The sequence below is a fragment of the Agelaius phoeniceus genome, chromosome 3 (assembly GCF_051311805.1).
Source record: "Agelaius phoeniceus isolate bAgePho1 chromosome 3, bAgePho1.hap1, whole genome shotgun sequence".
Lineage (NCBI taxonomy): Eukaryota > Metazoa > Chordata > Aves > Passeriformes > Icteridae > Agelaius > Agelaius phoeniceus.
The window spans coordinates 80,568,301-80,588,681 of record NC_135267.1 but is presented as its reverse complement, the minus strand read 5'-3'; the positions used below and the strand labels follow the sequence as shown (position 1 = coordinate 80,588,681).

The 20,381-nt window shown below is 37.1% G+C and overlaps 1 protein-coding gene across 5 annotated transcripts in view; it reads left to right on the top strand.

Annotated features, from left to right (window-relative positions):
- The window catches only part of BIRC6 (baculoviral IAP repeat containing 6), a 176,597-nt gene that overhangs the window by 15,049 nt on the left and 141,167 nt on the right, over window positions 1-20,381 (top strand). For all 5 annotated transcript variants that reach the window (XM_077175715.1, XM_054630492.2, XM_054630494.2 and 2 more), the window contains exons 2-10: window positions 648-829; window positions 3,154-3,291; window positions 3,673-3,866; window positions 5,486-5,597; window positions 6,839-6,921; window positions 8,030-8,252; window positions 8,354-8,514; window positions 10,368-10,426; window positions 11,150-12,544. In XM_077175715.1, coding sequence (XP_077031830.1) covers window positions 648-829; window positions 3,154-3,291; window positions 3,673-3,866; window positions 5,486-5,597; window positions 6,839-6,921; window positions 8,030-8,252; window positions 8,354-8,514; window positions 10,368-10,426; window positions 11,150-12,544 — 2,547 coding nt within the window. The remainder of the gene's footprint in view (window positions 1-647; window positions 830-3,153; window positions 3,292-3,672; window positions 3,867-5,485; window positions 5,598-6,838; window positions 6,922-8,029; window positions 8,253-8,353; window positions 8,515-10,367; window positions 10,427-11,149; window positions 12,545-20,381) is intronic.

Here is a 20,381-nt window from a genome sequence, read left to right as displayed (position 1 = left end):
ACATTAAACATTTTAGGGGTTAATATCCATTGCCACAGCCTTTCCTTATTTATCTGGTGGCAGTTTTCCTCTGCCTTCACCAAACTTCTCAGACCTGTTACTAACATCACATGTGCAGCACTGAGCAGAAATAAGCTGTTGTAGTGTTTCAAGGAACACACACCACATTGGTACGTGCTACATGCTGTACTTAGTTTTGAGAAGTGTTGTTTTGCTTGATGAAGTGTTGTTAGTAAGCCTTGATGGTAATTTAGCAATTTTGTCTCAGTGTTCATTCTGGTTTGTGCATTTTTGTTCTTATTATTGATTGTCAGCTAGTATCAAGCTTAAACACCAGGCATCTGCATTAAGATTGAAAACTAGCTGAGGCCTCCTAGTAGGAGGAGGATTTAAATTAATGGCTTCCACTGTAGGAATAAAATGGTTGTAGTTATTGATGGAAAGTATAGATTTTGGTAGTTTGTTTTTTAATGTAGGAAATATAAAACCTTGGTGAAAATTGTGGTTGCTAAAATGCTAGGTTTTGATCATCTCAAGAAGTAAAGATTTTGCCAAAGTTTTACATTTCTTTCCTAAACAGAAATTAGACATCTTTTCTATAAAAGCATTTTTCTAATTAGATCTTGCATTTTATCTTTCCTTTATAGCTAAACCAGGTGGACGGGTGAAATGTCAGTATATTTCTGCTGTGGATAAAGTGATCTTTGTGGACGATTATGCAGTAGGATGTAGGAAAGATCTCAATGGCATCTTACTGTTAGACACAGCTCTGCAAACGCCTGTTTCAAAACAAGATGACGTGGTTCAGCTTGAATTGCCGGTTACAGAGGTAAGATGTTTTTGGGGGAATGAAAAGAGGTATGTAAATAACTCTGACAGAAATACTGAAACCAGACATTTGACTCTGAGTTTCTCAGGTGATATTTATACCATGTAATGGAAAAGTTTCTTGGTTATTAGTTGTCATAGGGCCACAGCCTTTCACAGTTTCCTGTATCTCAAACAATAAGAGCATGCCCCAAGACCACATTATTTCAGAAGAAAGAACTTTTTAGTGACCAGAGATAAGGACTCATTTCCCCACCTTTGTCAGTGATTGTGGAATATATATATGCACTTCTAGGAGTCAGTCTGGCCTGTTAGACATCCCTGATTTGTTGTTATAATCTTTCAGGAAAAGAAATATGAAATCAGGTAACACAGTGTTCCATCATGTAAAGAATTAGAGCTGGAATCTAAGTTTTCTAGCAAGGTCAGCTGGCCTAACAGAAGACTTTTTTCTAAGCAAACCTGGCTTCCCTTTTATGTTTGGATCAGGTGTAGCGCAGTACTTCGTGGTTTGGGCATTTAGTATCACTTTAAGAGAAGCTAATGTAGGCATTTCTGCTTAGAGTGTAATGCAGAGGATATTGTTGCATTTGTTTATCCTCAGCATTGATGTACATTATGTGTTATGAATCGAGAATGTATGTTATATATGAGGTTTTTAACTATGTGACTTGAGTAGGAGTACAGCAATAAAATATTTCATAGATGTCTCTGCAGAGAGCTTTCCAGGTTCCTGATGCTTGCTGCCCACTGGCATCACTTTTGTACCCTTTGTGGGTTACTAAAGAATCTTGGTATGTGTGGCTAAATGTGAAGAAAGTGTCAGAGGTCAGGATTTCCTTTCATAAGGTCTGCTGTGACAGGTTTCCAGTCTCACATGGTTCAATACAATCTATAAGTTTGTGTTAGTTTTTGGCACAGAGCTTCTTTGGTTCTAAAGAGTTTACAGACCCTTTTTTACAGCACTTCTCTGTTAAGATCCTTCCTGTAGAAAAAGAAATGTGGAGTTCAGTAGGAATAGCTTTCGGAGTTTCATCACTAGATCAGTGCAGAAGGAGGCAAAACAGTATCAGTCTCAAGTTCTTTTAATTTTAAAGAGGTGGTAACCCAGACCTTGGAAAAACTTAGTAAATACTAAGCAAATATCATACAAACACATCTGTCCACCTCTTTCATCATAGAAAGGTCAAGAACTTTCATCCAAGGAAGGGTATTTAGCGGGGTTTTTTTTTGTCTCTAGAACTTTTCTGCAAATTTTTGCACTTAATTTAAGTAGTTTGATCTGCTGGTAGTGCTGTGCACCTTTATGCATTTCTTATTGTCAGTATTAACAAGTTATGAAGCAATCTCTGTGCTGTTTTGAATTGGCCATAGAACACTGAAATTGAGGAACTTCCACAGTCTATCTGTTATTCTTCTGATAGAACCTTAGCTCAGGGGCTGGTTTGCCTTATTTCAATCTTTCTTCCCCTGAACTTCCCAAGGACATAACTAAGGCCTTTTGGTTCGTGCTGTTTCAAGCAGTTGTGGTTGTTTAAAGGACTGGCTGACCATTGTCCTTGGGAAATATTTCCCTGTATTTGTAACTTGAAAGAATTCCTGTAATATTTTTCAGATATTAACTCACCTAACAGCAGATTTAGAATACTCTGTGCCTTGCACAATAAGCATTCCTTTAAACCTTACCTGTCAACATGAAGTTAGCAGACAGAGGGATAAGCTGGAAACAGATGAGACTTGGAAGAAAATGTCTATAAATGGATGATTATAGCACTCTTTTTTAGCTGCATTATTTCTGAGTTTCAAGAACTAACTTCTAAACTAGCCTGGGTTTTTCTTTGCTTCATTTTTCAGCTTCGCTCTATTAGCATTGTAAGTAACTTATCTCCAATTGTATTGCAGTGTGGTTGTTCTCATTATTATCTACCTTTTTGAAGGTACAAAGCTACTCAGAAAATGGCAAGACTTTTGTTCTTGCTGTCACTTTTTATCATTAAAGCTGAATGACTCCTTTTGAAGAGAAAGCGTTGGGCAATGATGTTTCCTCATTGCTTAACAGATCTTGTTTTAACTTTTTTAACATTTGGTAATATTGCCCTAGAGAATTTGTAGTAATTACTGTTACCATTGCTGAAGTTTATCTGAGCATTGGCCTGTGATGTAAAATTTGGAACATCATACTCAGGCTGGAATGGGAATTATGCTGATATAATATATGATAAAGTAGGATCTGGCAAAGGACATTTCCGAGAGTAATGAAACAGGCATAATTCCTGTTGTAGTTACTCAGTGTATGCTAACTTTGCTTGCACATCTGCATTTTAGGCTCAGCAGCTGTTATCTGCTTGCATAGAAAAAGTAGATGTTTCTAGCACTGAGGGATATGATTTGTTCATCACACAACTGAAGGATGGCTTAAAAAATACCTCACATGAAACAGCAGCAAATCATAAAGTTGCAAAGGTAAGAATTTGTACTGTCTAACATGAATTCCCAAGTCTAATTTGTGTGTCTACCATTGAAATATACAAAATCTGTGACTCAGTGTGGTGATTTTGTTTGAAGACAGTGGAATATATTATCTGTTCCTTAGTTTTATGTGTGAAGCTTCACTTGGTAAAAGAACAAACAAGATTAGTTTCTTGCTGCTAAGGTCAACTAATAAAGCCAACTGAGCTTAAAATTTGAGGTTACTTTCCTTGTGTTATGTTCGTGTTGCTTTTGTGTGTCTGTTGTTGTATTTCTTGATATCACAGGTGTTTGGATTTGGTTTTGACACTCTTCTGATGTGTTTGTTGTTAAGATTTTAAAGTTCTAAAACATAGACACTTTTTTCTTATTTAGTGGGCAACGGTTACGTTCCACCTTCCTCATCATGTTTTGAAGTCTGTCGCCAGTGCCATTGTAAATGAACTCAAGAAGATAAATCAAAATATTGCTGCCTTACCTGTAGCATCCTCTGTGATGGATAGGTTATCTTACCTCTTACCCAGCGCACGACCAGAGCTCGGTGTGGGACCTGGCCGATCTGTGGACAGGTATATTAAGGCAAAATAAGTGATGCATTTGACGCCTTACTTGTATCAGGATAAGCTCTTAGATGACTTTAACTTAAAGTGTTAGTCCTATTCTGTACTTTGTTGCTCTTACACATACAGCTAATGAACTGTTTAATGTGTGCTGTGCCATACATATTACTGAATTTAGGAAAGCCTTTATGGACACCACAAGACTATCTGGGTTTCAACTTTAATGCAAATCAAATTTACTTTGCTGTTAATCCCAACATATGCTTTTAGAAAGGTAAGAATTGAAGCCTTAAATACATACTTCATTGTATCCTGAAGTCAGCTGCTTTTCCTTCATACAAGAAAGAGTCATGATTATGTTTTATGGTTTAGAAGTTTAGGAAGTTACCTTTGCAGACCATATATATGCTACTTCTGAACTCTCTAGTCAACTGCAACATGTGCAGGATAAGAGAACATTTTATCTCAGATTGCTGCTTCATCTCTTTCTATCTAAGTGGTAATGTATACACAAGCATTATTTTAACCTTCATAAGCTGAGACTAGTTAGAATAGTGGTAAATCTTCTAAGTTTATAAATTATTCTTTCTTGAAAGTGTCTGTACAAATACTATTTTGCATTTGTATTATCATTTCTTACATCTCAAATAATTTAATGAATTTGATTTCATCTCTTAGCTTTCCTTCCCCAAGCCTTCAAGTCTACCTGTACCTCACTACATTGTATTTTGATTAGAGCTCTCCCAAGATCTGTCTCTTGAGCTGGTATAATGTCAAGTTAAGATAGCTCTTATGTGAGCGTTGCTAGAATAGATTACTTCCTTAGCAGGAAATGTTTAATATTTCCATTCTCTTACAAGACAGCAAAAATCTCCTGAAACTGAAAAGCAGAAACAGGAAATAAGGCACATTTTCCTCTAACAGCCCTAGTTCTTGGGAGAACAAAACTGTCAAGGGAAAAGAAAAACTGATACTCATTTCTCATGTGCAAATGAGAGACATGCATTGAGTGAAGGTGGAAAAGAGAGGAACTTCTTTGCTCTCTTACCTAAGTTGCAGAGGGGTTCATGTTTTGGGAGATAGTAGTTTAAAATTTACAAGTATTACAGTGTGTAGTGAGTGATGACTGGGAAGGAGGGTTGTACCATGTATTTAGTTAAGCCTAAAATATCACTTTAGAGTATTTTTAAATATGTAAATTTATATGTGTTTAACTAAGAACCCCAAATTTTTACAGTAGTTGTCATGTTTAAAAAAATCCAGCTCTCTTGCACTTCTGTTGGGCTAGCTTCTCCACCTGCCTTCGATGCAGAATAGCTTTGGGCATCTGATGCTTTTTGCAGGTAGATCAAATAGGCTACCTGGAAGCTTATTTTCTTAATCCTGCTTTTAAGGTCCATAGGTTGTTGTGTGGCTTTTAGTTTTTTACTGGGGATGTACTTTAGGCACCCAAGTGAGGGAGGTTTGTAATTTTCATGTAATAGTTAATTATAATTTTATGTGTAAGTTATAGGTAACTATTTGTGCTATTTTTAATGGTTACTAAAGGACTGAAAATCTTATAAATAGTTAGGGTTTTTAATTTTAAGTGGCAATTTTGGGTCATGTGGAGTTTTTCACCTTTCTAGGTCTTTGATGTATAGTGAAGCTAACAGACGGGAGACATTCACTTCATGGCCTCATGTGGGTTATCGGTGGGCACAGCCAGATCCTATGGCTCAAGCTGGGTTCTATCACCAGGTAAGAGATTTAGTTGTTCTTAGTATTTGTTCCCCAGGTGGAGGGCAGGGGAAAAAAGGTGGTGATGTTTTCTAGTAGGGCTTTATTTCTTTTTTTAATGGTTTCCTTCAATTATGCATAAACCATAAAAACTTTGTAATTCAACTTTTTTTTTTTAAGTTTCAAGGGGTTTTGGTGCCCGGAGTTTGCCTTTTTTTTTTTTTTTTGTACAGATCACAGAAAATACTGATCTGAACTTCAGCATATCAAACTTTTTGAAATAGTCAGATTAATCTGAGTTAACAGTAATAGAGATTAAGTTGGTTGTTACATAGAATCTGTCTTTCTCCTTGTTAGATTGTTGAGTAAATAATCCTTTTTATATAACAAGTAAAGCAAAAAAGCAATAAGCTTGGCGCTGGAGTTCTCTAAATGTACTTTCCTAGTAGAACTTTGTTGTATCAAACAGAGGTCCTAGATCACATTAAATTGTTAGGCTCAGTGAATAAATACAACCTCAATGTTTTATTCCACTACTTTTGCTTATTTCCATTTTTCATTCCTTGAAATTATTCCTGATTTAAAAAATATTTATAATATGGATTTAGATAATGATTGCTGGGCAGTGCCTATCATTTGACAGCAATATTGTTTCATTCTGTCAGCTGTAAAGCGTGATAGGTGAATGAAGTTTTTGGATGATTTCTTAAACTTGCACGGAAGGAAAAATGCAGGGAATTCATATGTTGGAATTGCATCTGCATATTCCCAAGCATGTCTTGAAATGAGATCATGAAAATGCTAAATTTTAAGAGAATGGAAATTTTGATTGTTTTTCCTCAGTTACTTCAGCTAGTAACAACTGTTCTTTGCAGAGGAGTGATAGAGAATACTTTATGTCCTAAGAGATTGGTAGGAATATCTTTTAACCCGTGTTTATCCAAGCATGTATTCTGCTGCAGTTCTGAATTTTTTGAACCTTGTGAATTTTTGCCAAAGAAAAAAAAGTAATTTCTATTCTTTGTCTGTGGTTTGCATCCAATGACTTGCATGAATGTTAGTTCTTGATCTCTTCTACAGAAATGTGTATTCTTTTTTTAATGTGAAATGCTGCCACTTTGTAGTAAATAATTTGTAGCCTTTTATATGTTTGGTGTGATGCTTTAGTATGTCACTAGAGGGAAAGATGTTGATCACCTAGTTAAAAGTGTTTTGTAGTACATAGCTATGTAAATTTCAAGTGCTTCTTCCTATTTTCATAGCCTGCTTCATCAGGAGATGACAGAGCCATGTGCTTTACCTGTAGTGTGTGCTTGGTGTGCTGGGAGCCTACAGATGAACCTTGGTAAGTTTAATGATGTGTGAAGAACACCTAATTTTGTGCTGAAGAGGTTAGAAATCTTCAAAGGACAAAAATCAACATTTCTCAAAATGATTCCATGGAACAAGTCACAAAAAGATTTGATATACAATATCAAATTTCTGTATAATACTAAAAGAAAAAAAATGTAGTTGGTTTTATATCTTAATTCTGATTTGCTGTTTCATTTCAAATTGCTCCTTGAGAGCTGTCAGCCAGTACTTGTTTGTGGGGATCTAAACTGAGTCTTCTATTTGATTGAGACTAGAATACATCTCTTCTCAGGTTCAAAAACTGCTCTGACTGTTTAGTGCATATTTGCCTTTTATGTGACATTGCAGTATCCATTACTAGTTTCCTGAATCATCTAAAATTGTGGATGGTGACTGAAAGGGGGGACCTTACACTAATTAAAGAGTTCTTAATGTAATTTTATTCTTGATTAGTTGGTAATTTGTAATCTTTCCTTGAACACATCAGATTCCTGACTTGGTGGAAACTTTTCCTTGTAATATTATCTTCATAGTTTTTGTCTACTCCTTTCACTTACGATTTTCAAGACATTTTGTAGCCATGTAATTGCTCTTGTCATGTCTCTGCCTTAGTTGTATATCAAGATTCATTTTTTTCCATGCTTCTTGGTTAATGTGACATTCAGGACTATTTCCAGTTTTGATTTTTTTAATTGTGGATATAGAACTAAAACGAGGACATTGCTTCTAAAGTTACTCGTAACATTAGAGTTTTAATGTACGGTAATTTAATCTGGGTTTTTCTTCATGGGGACATGATTGGCCACTGCCTATAGAACATTTTTTTTTTAATGGACTAATTATATTAAGAGCATTGTGTAGATTGATCCATTTTACTATGAATGCACATTGAGTGATCAAAGTCTTTAAATACAGTCTGCTATTGAGAATCAGCAGGGAAAGCTGTGTTAGTAACTTCAGAACTCTCTTGTATGGTTGGCTGCAATAGAATTCAAACAGTTCAGTTTCTGCTTCACTTCTAGGGCTTAACTTGCATATACTGTGTGTAGTTTTCACAGTAAAAAATGGTTGTTTTCTATGTTTGTTTTTAATCTGGAAAGGTCTGAACATGAGAGACATTCCCCAAACTGCCCATTTGTCAAGGGTGAGCACACTCAGAATGTACCTCTTTCAGTCACACTGGCAACAAGTCCAGCACAATTTCCCTGCACAGATGGCACTGACAGAATAACCTGCTTTGGATCTGGAAGTTGCCCTCATTTTCTAGCTGCTGCAACAAAACGAGGAAAGATCTGCATATGGGATGTTTCCAAACTTATGAAGGTATGCAATGTAAATAATTATTTTTCATCAGCTATTTACTGATCAGGCATAACCTGATTCAAAATCAAATATCTCTTCTGTTTTTTCTTGTAATTTCTCAGGTCCACTTAAAATTTGAAATCAATGCATATGATCCCGCTATTGTGCAGCAACTTATGTTATCAGGAGAACAGAGCTCAGGGGTTGACTCAAGGAGACCAACACTAGCATGGTTAGAAGATTCCTCTAGCTGCTCAGACATACCAAAATTAGAAGGAGACAGGTATGCCAATCTACCAAATGAGAAATATTAAATGCTTCTGTGTGAGTGGTAAATGTCATTTAGCAAAGTCATGCTTTGTGAAACATAAGATTGGTAATTTTGTTTTCATGGAAATAATATTTTTTGTCACTCTGTATTTGTACACAATTCAACACTTGAAACAGACTAATCTAAATTTCTATTTTTTAAGCCAGTTTCCTGCTGTTCCAGTTTTATACTCCACTAGCAAAGAGATTTCAGATCTTGTTGCTGCTCTGTGCTCATGTTTCAGAGGCAGTGTAAAAAGAGAAAGGAATATAAGCTTTGGATCAGCCTTTCATTTTAGTTATGGATTATACATTTCAGATCTTGAAAGTAAAGGCTCCTCTTGGACTTCTGGAGCATGTTTTTTTTCTGACTGCTTCTCCACAATTTGTGTTTATGTCATTCTGAAAATAAACTGTGTGCATGTGCTAGGAATTTGTGCTTCCTTGCATACTTTTAGTACACATATACAGACTCTAAGCAATTAGATAGTCCTGTTGCAAGGGTTTGGATAAGCTACAGGGTATGTCACCTCTTAGAAAGTGTGATGTGAGAAAAAGTAGTATTTCACTTGTGCTTCATGCAGCCTAACCCAGTTACTGGGTACTCTTGTCTGGTCTTGCCAAAGCTCAATAGAGTGAATAACTGTTGGAAGATGTAGAACAAAAGTTGACTGGGGAGTCTTGCTAGTTATCTGAATGTTGCTTCTTAAACTTCAGCGTTAAGAAGAAGGCAACAATACTGTTATATGCACAGGGATGTAAATCTTGATTTTAAGCTTAGTGTGATGTCTACAGTAGTGCAGAGCAAATACGAAGGCTGGGCTTCTGCTGACATCAGCAGCATCAGCAGCTGCCTGGACTCTTACTGTAGCTTTAGGGCTGGGAACTCCTTAATAGCTAAAGAATTAAACCAATTTTAAGAACTGGATAAAGGACAGTGCAATCATACTGCCTAGAACTAAGCATCTTCCATTTCATTTAACCTACGTGGAATTTACTCTTACTTCTCTGCTTAAGGGGAAGCTGGATCAGAATTAAAGTATTGAATTGTGTCTGCCATGTGAAGTGAATGTTGATCAGGTTTGACCCCACAAAGATCTATTTCTTGGATATGAGAAATAAGCATCTAGTTTGTTGAAGTTTGAGGATCTGACTTGGTACTGTGAGTAGTTTTACCTGAAGCTGCAAAGGCATTACTGTCCTTCCTGTGTGTAATGAGCCTGTAATAGTAAATAATTTCTTTTATTGGAAAAGTCAGGTGCATTAATTATTTATGTATTCTTAGAACTACTCAGGGTCCTATTTCTCTTGAAAAGATGTCTTGAACAGAATCTGGTTTTATGACAAAAAGATTTCTCTGGCAGTATTTTTAAAACTGACAACACTGTTCACCCCTTGTTTCAGTACTAGCTACAAAATCGCTTGTAGAACTGAAGACCAATCTGTCAGCTCCACTTTGCAGAGATGATTTTGAGGAATTTGAAGATGTTGATATTCATTTTCAGATGTCCTGATTGTATAGTTTTATTTTTCTTGGAAAGATTCCTGAGAACTGGTTTTCATTTTAATTCAATTTAGACCTGAATTGTAGGAAATACAATAGTAGAATGAGGCAAAAAGAAATCTGGTCTACTGATTCAATAATGGAGGATAAAGTCTTTGTTGTTGGTGTCTGTGATGAACTCATCAATGGATGAACAATGCTGACTAAAAGGAATGGCCATCTATAGTACACATTGTGGTCTTTATGAAGTTTTACTAATTTAATTAAAAATAAGCCTGCAGTTAGCATGTACATGGTGTCATTCATGCATTATTTTTTTTCAGTGATGATCTACTGGAGGATTCAGACAGTGAAGAGCATTCCAGATCAGAATCTGTTACAGGTAGGTTATATCTGACCTGTTATATATGTAATAGTTTAGAGGTGAAACGGGAAATTCTTCTTCCAGACTTTTTAAAAAACCCTGTCAAAACTGATGATATCATATTCACTGGATTAGAAAAATGGAAAAGGATTTACCTTGGAAAAGGATTTTCAATCGATTTACCATTGAAAAGAATGCCAGTATTTAAGTTTGTGTGATGGAGAGATGATGGCATACAGGAGAAAAGAAAAACTGCACTTTGTTAGTTAATAAATGTCTTACTTGACAACAAGCATTGCTTATCTTGCTGTGAATAAAGCACACAAACCAAGATAAAAGAACTTTCTTAGAACAGGAACAAATTACAGCTGTATGAAACGCTTTAAATTCAGGGGATTGCCAAAAGAGTTCCTGTGTCTTGATTGTTTCCCTAAGGGTATGCACTTTGATAAAGTATTTCTTCCTGAGTAAAGATTTTATATGGAAGCAGAACAGTGCTATGCATGGTATTCTTGTGTTGTTTTCTTAGAGGTTCAGTCAAAAATTTTGAGGGAGGGAGGACTACATGTTTATTTTCTATAATGTGGTTTACATCTTTGAGTAAGGATCACCAAGTGGGGAAAAAAAGAGCATGAGATGTAGAAAAAGATCATTTTTTTCCAACAAACTGTAATATATGCAGTATGATTCCTGTTTTGTTTTTTGAGCATGTGTATTATGTTAAACATTTTTGTTTTAAAGGGCATACATCACAAAAAGAAACGATGGAAGTCAGCCTTGATATAACAGCTCTCAGCGTTCTTCAACAACCTGAAAAACTTCAGTGGGAAATTGTTGCAAATGTTCTGGAGGACACAGTTAAAGATCTGGAAGAGCTTGGGGCAAATCCCTGTTTGGCCAACTGTAAGAGTGAAAAGATGAAGGAAAAACATCTAGAACAACACAACATTCCCTTTCCTTGTTTATTAGCTGGAGGTCTATTAACATACAAATCACCTGCTACCTCTCCCGTTAGCAGTAACTCTCAGAGATCACTGGATGGCTTAAGCAGGACTCGAGGTGAGAGTGTCTCGGAACAGGGATCAACTGACAATGAATCCTGCACTAATTCAGAACTGAATTCCCCTCTGGTAAGGAGGACTTTGCCTGTATTGCTGCTGTACAGCATTAAGGAGTCTGATGAAAAAGCAGGAAAACTCTTTTCCCAGATGAACAATATTATGAGTAAAAGTATACACGATGATGGTTTCACAGTTCCACAGATCATTGAAATGGAGCTGGACAGTCAGGAACAGTTGCTGTTACAGGACCCCCCTGTGACTTACATTCAGCAGTTTGCAGATGCTGCAGCCAACCTGACATCTCCGGACTCGGACAAGTGGAGCTCTATGGTTCCCAAGCCTGGGACTTTGGTTCAGTGCCTGCGCCTGCCCAAGTTTGCAGAGGAGGAGAACCTGTGTGTAGATTCAATCACACCTTGTGCAGATGGAGTTCATCTGTTAGTAGGACTGCGGACTTGTCCCGTTGAATCTCTGAGTGCAATAAATCAAGTAGAGGCCTTGAATAATTTAAATAAATTAAACTCGGCACTATGTAATAGAAGGAAGGGGGAACTAGAATCAAGTCTTGCTGTAGTGAATGGCACGAGTATTGATGTAATCCAGCAGGAGACACCAGCAGATGTACCAACTCCTTTAATAATTCAGCCTGAACAGAGAAGTGTTAGTGGTGGATACCTAGTGCTTTATAAGATGAATTATGCCACTAGAATAGTTACTCTAGAGGAGGAACCGGTAAAAATCCAACATATCAAAGACCCCCAAGATACAATTACCTCAATGATTTTACTCCCACCAGATATATTGGATAATCGAGAAGACGACTGTGAGGAGCCTGTAGAGGAAATACAATTATCTTCTAAAAATGGCAGTGGGAGAGAGAGAAGATCTGAGATCTCTACTCTTGGGCACCTGGTAATAACTACTCAGGGAGGATATGTAAAAATACTAGATCTTTCAAACTTTGAAATTCTGGCCAAAGTGGAGCCACCTAAAAAAGAGGGCACTGAGGAACCAGATATGTTTGTCTCTGTGATATACTGTTCGGGCACAGACAGATTATGTGCATGCACCAAAGGTAAGACTTTTCTTCAAATTTTTAAAAAATTATTTATTTTACTGTATTTGGATTATGTTAAAGAATTTAAAATTTAAATTTCAAATTCCACTGAATGTACATAGTTTAATGGTCTAAGAAGCATGGACTCTAGTTAATTCCTCACCTTAAATGTCAGTTTTAATCTCTAGAATGGCAGTAGTTCTTGCATGTGTTTTAATTCTTGAAGATGCACAGGTTTTCTTAAGTCCAAAACAAATGAAAGTCATTCTTGTATGTACTTAGTTCTATGATAGAGAAATCCTACTTTGGAAAAATGTCTTTGCCTGTAATTGATTATATTCAAGACAGCAGAGAAGATAATGCTTTTATACCTTATCCCAGTGTGTTTTCATTCAGGTAGCATGCTTCTTGTTCTGCTTCAGCTTTTTGCAGTTTGGATTGTACTTTCTTGAGTGTTAGAGCCAGACTATCCATGCAAGATTCTTTTTTTCCAAATGAACACAAGGCATTTTGGGGAAGTAGGCAGGTAGGAGGGGAGTGTAACTCAAGCCCAGGTAACAACTACTTGGTAAGAGTCCCTAAACCACCACACAGCTCCCTGTTTCCTTGTGCCACATTGGAGCCCTGGAAACAGCTCTGGGTGTTATCCAGCTGAGTTCCTCCATGTCCCAGTGTTCTGGTTAGTTCATCTGCAGTTGATTGCAGCTGTGGAGGAAATGCTTAGGCTCTCAGAGGGGTTAAGCTGATGGGATGGTTCGTAGATTTCAAAAAAATTCCCACCAATATCACATTGAGCTTCTTCTTTACTAGAAGAATTGAAATTGATACCTTTTTTCCTTTCATGACAGTGTCACACTAATTATAAAGTCCCCCTATGAGCAGTTGTTAAATCAGATTTACATGTTATTTCCAACAGATACAGTCAAGTTTATTGTAAACATCTCAGTTTTCTTAAAGGCTCCTTCAGTCACCTACAAAGATTTCTAGAAGTGGACATTTCAGATTTGCTTTTAAATACCAATGAAAATGTTGCAAGTTAGTAACTAGTATTTATGTTTGCAGATTCCCAAGGGTAACATCCATATTTACTAAATTGTTCTCTTTTGGTGACTGCTTTTGAAGAAATAGCTATTAAACTGTTTCAGCTGTATTTAATAATGCATGCTTTTTCCTAGTTACAATGGAACTCTAAATGAAAGGTTACTTGCCTTTGAAAACTGTTCTGTCTTATCATATCCATGTGTCCTGGTTTAGGGTGTATTTGGGAGAAAACCTCCAAAGGGGTTCTTCTAGAAAGCAAATTTAAGTGGCCCCTCCCTTAACCAGCTCTGGAAGATATTTCCTTGGAGAAAAGTGTAAAAAACCTGTTTATTTAACACCACAAAAAATGAACAATATTAAACAATAAAACTTCTTGCTGATCTGAAGAGATGACAGACTCAGAAATTCTCCTTGGTGGGCTGTAGCTTAGCTCACTCAGTCTCTTATCAGTCCCTCTGGTGCTGGAAATGCCGCAGCCCAGGCCTGGCCAAGTGTGCTCAGGTGCTCTTCTGGGTTTTCAGTCCAGAGCCAGTTAAACAGTTCTAAGAGAAAGAAAAACCACAGTCCAAGGAACTTCTCTGCCTCAGCTGGCTAAAACTAACTAAAAGCAAAGGAGAGCTCTCTCTCACTGTCCGGTGCTGCAGACAACACAGTCCAAGAGCAGGAATGTGGAGGAACAAGTGCAGTTTCTGATGACAAACTCTGTGCTTCCTCTCTCCCCTCCTCCACTCTCAGAACCAGTCTTAAAGGTGCAAAACTTATTTCTGGGCTAAACAGACAAATGGGGATACAAGCGTCATGAAGTCATTCCAGGACACCATGTCATAATGTTTTGACTCTATGCTTAGCTGATCAAACTGCAATCTCATTGAAAGGACCTCCAAACAGAATTTTGTTTTTCTACAGAATTTTATTACTATCAATTTCTTTCCTTTCATCAACGCTATTTCACCTTTCTTGTGTTTTAAGATTCATGATAAAAGTTAAAGAGCTCATTGTGCATGGTACTTTTCCATCCAATACTAGTGTGTATGGTAATCATATTTTCTAGTAGCTTTTGGTATTACCTAAACCTCTTTGGGACGTGGAGTTTAAGATATACAGGTCTCTTGAGCTGGAAACATTTATTCTGTGTGTGTTAGGAGTATTTTGTCTGTCTAGATAACTACCATTTCTGTTACTGACTGGAGAATACTTCCATCTTCTTTGTAATGGACAAGCACATCATTCTGCTTTTGCAGTAAATCTCTCAGTATTATAATACCCATCTAGTAATTCATCAATAGCTTTTTTTGGATTTCTTCTGTTTGTGCTGCCCTTAAGATGACTTGGGGTATTTTTTGGGGTATTGTTTCTTCTGTAGCCCAGTATGCTATAGGCATCAAGTCAGCCTGCAAGGGTCCTCTTTTTGAATATAGTTCTTTGTTTATTTAAAAAAAAAAAATTCAATTATTTTTCTTATCTTTCATTTACATCCACTATACCTTGTAGGAGGATAGAATATTAAAAAACAAAGATAGTGTAGAAAGTAATCTTACCCCTAAGGAGTTGCAGCTGGGCCAATTATCAAAGATTAGGCACAGGCCTGACTTTAACAGGCCCCAGTAACCAATGAGAAGCAGAGTGCTATACAAGAGTGGTTGGCTGGTTGAGAAGGGAACTGGAGTCAGTTGGCTGCTTTGTGAAGAAGAAAGAGTCAGTGCTCTGAGAGCTGCCCACAAGAAACACCAAGAAGATATGAAACCTTTGCAATATGGAGAAAACAGTATGGAACCCCTGCAATAAGATGACAACAGTACCTCTGTTTGGAACTTCCATTTTCTGCTCAACCGTGGACTTCAGGATTCATTATTTTAATTGCTTAAATGTCTTTAGAGGCTTTCAATTTCTATTCTTTATTTAGCGTATCAGTCATTGTAATCTTTTTCTCACTTTGAAGAAATTAAGTCCAAAGCCATCATAAATACTTAGGGGGCAATGTCCTTAAGGGGTCTGAATTCCAGGATCTGATGCTAGGTATGTCTGAAGCCTCAGAGTCAAAACATTTATGCCAAAATACGTCACTTGGTAAAGAATGACTGAGTGGAAAGGTTTATATATAAGGCATAAAGGGTATAAAATTCAGGAACACTAGAAGAAAAAGCAAATCATAAACCTCACCCATTAATCTAACTTTTTAAATCCTCTATCTTATGGTATGTTTGAATAGCTTAGCATATGAAATGAGCTTTGCATAATTTTCTTTGTCTTGAATAATAATCGTCCTTTAAACTTTTGCTTTAAATGGGTAGAATTTCCTGCTTAGCTAGGTGGCTGAAGATGGAGGGTTTTGCTGTTACTATTTTTTCTTGAGTGCTGTTTTCTTAGGCTTCTTCATGAACCACTTAGAGGTTTTTGCTCCTCTAGGATTCCTGCCACAAGTGGGACAGTGCCTGCAGTCTGACAGCATTAGAGAGATACACTGAAAGTAGAATAACTGTATTCACTGATGTGTTCAACATTATTCTGTATACAAAGGACTTGTAATGCAAAAACATAAGTGAAAGTTTTGGAGCATACATGCATTGGAAATGCTTGGGTGATGTTGCAAAATACTCAGGCATGAGAAGTGTATTCTTTCCTGTTTACTTGTTTGGGATGTCAGAGTAGGCAAAGAGGTACTTTAATGTTGGAAAGTTCTGAATGCAGAATAGCATTTTCTTCTGTTTCTCCTACTTGTTGATGTATAATTTTCATTGGTAGATTATATAAATTTTTTTCATAGCTGCCTCTAAGATACAAGTGATAAAGAAACCTCTGTGTGAATGGGTGCTTCAGATCTGGAGTGGTTTTATGGAAAGATGTTTTAGATCTGCATTTGACATCATCCATCTTTGTGAGTCACACTTCAGAATGTTACCTCTTGGTGTCAGCTTCAGGTACTTACCTGTTTCTGCAAGGATTACCTGAGCTTGACCTCTGGGGGAAAGTGTGCAAGTATATTCTTGGTTCCAGTTCCATTAAGCAAACATAGTGAACTTTAATCTCTTTGAATTTTGCTTTCTTTTCTTCCCCTTGGCCAAGGGAGGCTATATTTAATATCCCTCTTAGCAGTGCTTTGTCTGCTCTCATATGAGGGTTCAGATGTTTTCTCTTGTGTCATTAGTAAGAGTCTAAACTCTGCTTTTATGATGTTCAAAATAATAAGTAAGAAAATAAGTAATTTCTTTATTCTAAAAGAAGGCAGCAGGTACTGTTTTTAAATAGAGATACTGCTGTAGGGTGGTCTTTTGATATTTAAAGTTTATTATTTAATGTTTAAGAGGGGTAGATATAGTTTCTTACTGCTGGATGGGGCTCATGTGAAATTTTGAATCTGTTACATTATAACATTTTGAAGGTGCTACAATATAACAAGAGTTTTTAGTCCCTCCCTTTTGTTGGAAAAGTATTTTTTCAGGCTGGGTTTTGGCATGTCCCGAGTGAGTTGCCAATTTCTTACCTGCAAGCCTGGCAGGGCTGGATGGCACTTGCATACATTTGAGAATTGATTCCCCCAAGTCTTGTGCCTTTCATTTATAGCAGCTTTCTTGCTCTTGAGTTGTAAATAGCGTAGTAATCACATTCTGTAGTTTTTTTCTGATTTAGTTTGGATATCTTACTTGTGTCTTCCTTGTCATTAGGCTTTGCCTGCCTATGTACTGTGTATTTGAAGTTCAGGAAGCAATTCAGTATTTTCAATTTTCTGCCTTTTTTGGTAATGGAGTCTAATAAGATTTGAGAGAGGCCAAGTTTTTTTCCCACTTCAGAATTAGTATTGGAAGTGATGCTCAGAGCTCATCTTCAAGTCAAGGTCAATTATACTTACCCATTCAGAAAGAAAATATTGATCACCATTCTCAAACATCTTCAAGACAGAGGTTTAACAGTCTGCTCATGAAATTTCTCCTACTCATGCTGGCCTTGATGATGATGTTTTTCACTAGTGTTTAGCCTCTATCATCTTTGTCACAGGAGTCATATCTGTTGTAGCATTGATTATGAATATGGCAAAGAGATTTCTTCAAAAAAGGAGGGAAATACAGGGTGTATTTAGGTGCTGTTGTTCTCCAACCACTTATTTTCTCAAGCTGGCTATCTCCAATCCTTTCAAACTTAGAAAAGAAGAAGAAAAACAAAGCAGCTTTTACTTTCCACTCTCAAAAGATCTGATCAAGTCAGTCCACAAGCTTCTTTATGAGATATGCAAAACCAGGCTTGGTAATCCTACAGATGAATTCCTCAAGCCGCTCTGGAGTTTGTACATACCATATGTGTGTATACATAGTGGAATGTTTGCACTTTTGAGCAGGAAATTGAATGAGGTTTATTATCTGATTCACAAAAACCTTTCTTACAGAACTCCTGTCCAGCTGATTTTTTTTTTCATCCTGTAACAGGGCTTTTAATTATTTCTTTCTAGGCGTGGTAACTTTCACTTGTCCCTATTCGATTGCATTTTTTGTTTTTGAAGTCAAGGCAGAATTTTATAGCTAAAATCTCCTAGAGTAGTTCAAATTGGAGTGTCTCCAAGTGAGGTTTTGAGATAGCTTTCTTGATTACGTTTTTCAAGTGTTCTGAACTTGCACATTTAGAGCTAGCCAATGACAAGAGAAGGAGGGGACTATAGACTAATTAGTGCAGAGTTGCCTGTGGTATGGCTTTGTTTTCTAATTCCTTTTGATTAATTGTATATTGTTCAACTCTGTCATTGTGTTGTGATTTGCTAATGATAATGGTGTCACTCTTCCCAAACTCCTTCTAGAGTGCAGGAACATCTCATCTAATTGGCTTTGACTGCAGTGGCCTTAGTCTCTGACATGCTCTCTAGCTTGTTGCAGTGCTGCTTTCCTGGAGCCAGGAACTGTTTTGCCTGAAGGAAGCATGTGATTTATTTGAATAAATCCATGATTTTTGTGTCCTGTTTGTATTGCTACCAGGTTCTTGAATCCATGCAAATTGCAGGTTTTAAATACAGTTCAGAATTAAATTAACAATGTTTTGATTGTGTTACCTATATTTTGAAGGAAGTATAATGATGCTAATTTCCAATTTGTCTCTTTTGTGATAACTGAGTAAGTCAGTGTCAGCTTTCATTTCTTCTTGGTAGTACAACAGAAATATTTATTCCTTCTGTCAAAGCGATGCAAGCAGGGGAACCTTCAGATAAACTGCTACTTAAGATGTTTGTTCCCTGGCTAGAATTAGAAAGCACTGGACAAGTCACTCTTTGAGCCTAGTGCTGCAAACAATAGTAGTAACACCAAAAAAAAAAGGAAAAAAAGAAAAGGGCATTGACTTCTGTACAGATTTTTTCACTGGCACTTGACTGTTGGAACTGCAGTATCATTGAAACAAATAATGAAGCATGCATCATCAGAAAGTCATCTTTGGATGTTCTGTGAGAGGAAATGCCTCCTTTGTGATACAGAGGCACAGCCAGCTACAGCATTTTGGAAGAGTGTGCATAAGCAGAGGCTAATACTGTACAGCTAAAGTTCATGGTAAACTTCTTTACAGAACCTTTTAAAAATGAATAAGAGGAAGTGAGGTATCTCAAGTTTAGCACAGACTTTTTCTTGGAAAAGTGTTGGAATCTTTCAGGAATGCAGGGATTATGACTATTTTCTTGTATGGAAAAAATGATAAGGATATTTTTGCTGCTGAGCAGTAAACAAAGTGATATACAAACTAAGGTTTGACCTACTACCAAATGAAGCTGTCAATGTCTGTGTTTTCTAATGTGTCTCAAATTCTCCTTCAAGTTTGAAGAAAATTGCTTATTTATGAGCTGTTTAATTTCAAGTGTTATTTGCTAGAACTATTTTTCCCCCTCCACTCCTGAGGTCTGCTTGGGATGCACTTACTGTTCTGCACCAAGGATCTGTGGTTTGAGACTGAGAGAGGGGAGGTACAGGCTTCTTAGTGGATCTCAGTTAGAAAAGACCCACCAAGAAATGGCTTAATGGAATAGCTGTTTTGAGAAGATAGAATGAAAAGATAAATAAATATAATGAGAAAATCTCCTATCTCTTCAGATCCCAGAAATACCACTTTTGTACATTAACTAGACCTGGGGTACATTTTCCCACAGCGCAGTGCACTGATGCTGTCCATAGAGTTGTTCTGACCATTTTGGTCATTTGAGCGATTTGTTTTTCTATCTTCATAAAAGACTGAGTTATAAAGCCATTTGTTGTCAGGCCTTTCTTAGTGATATCTCAAAAAGACCCCAAAACTGTGCGAGTTCCCTCTGTGCCTCACACTCTCCCTGTGCCTCTCTATCGCTCTGTTTCACTCCCCTCACAGTACAGGACCTATACCTGCTTTTATCTTAGGGTTTTATTACATTTTCATTCTCAGGTGGTTTTGTTTCAAATTACCTGGATATTTTGTGTAACAGGGTTTGTGATAATGTTAGATGCTGAAAGTCAGTCAGATCATTTTTCAGAAAAATCACATTAAGGCCTGTGCTTGGATTTGCCTCTTGATTTGAATCCTACTAATTTGACTTCTTGTAACTTCTGGAACTGCAAACAGCTCTTCTCACCCTCCCTCCCCCAGCATTATGTAAAGTTAAACATTCTTTCTCAGTGACTTAGAGCACAAGTTGAAGGAGGAGCAGCTGAGGGAGCTGGGGTTGATTAGTCTGGAAAAAAGGACGCTCAGGGATAACCTTATGGTTCTGGACAGCTAGCCAAGAGAACATTGTAGTGAGGTGTGGGTTGGCCTCTTCTCCAAAGTGACAAGTGACAGCATGAGAGGAAATGGCCTCAAGCTGCTCAAGGAGACGTTT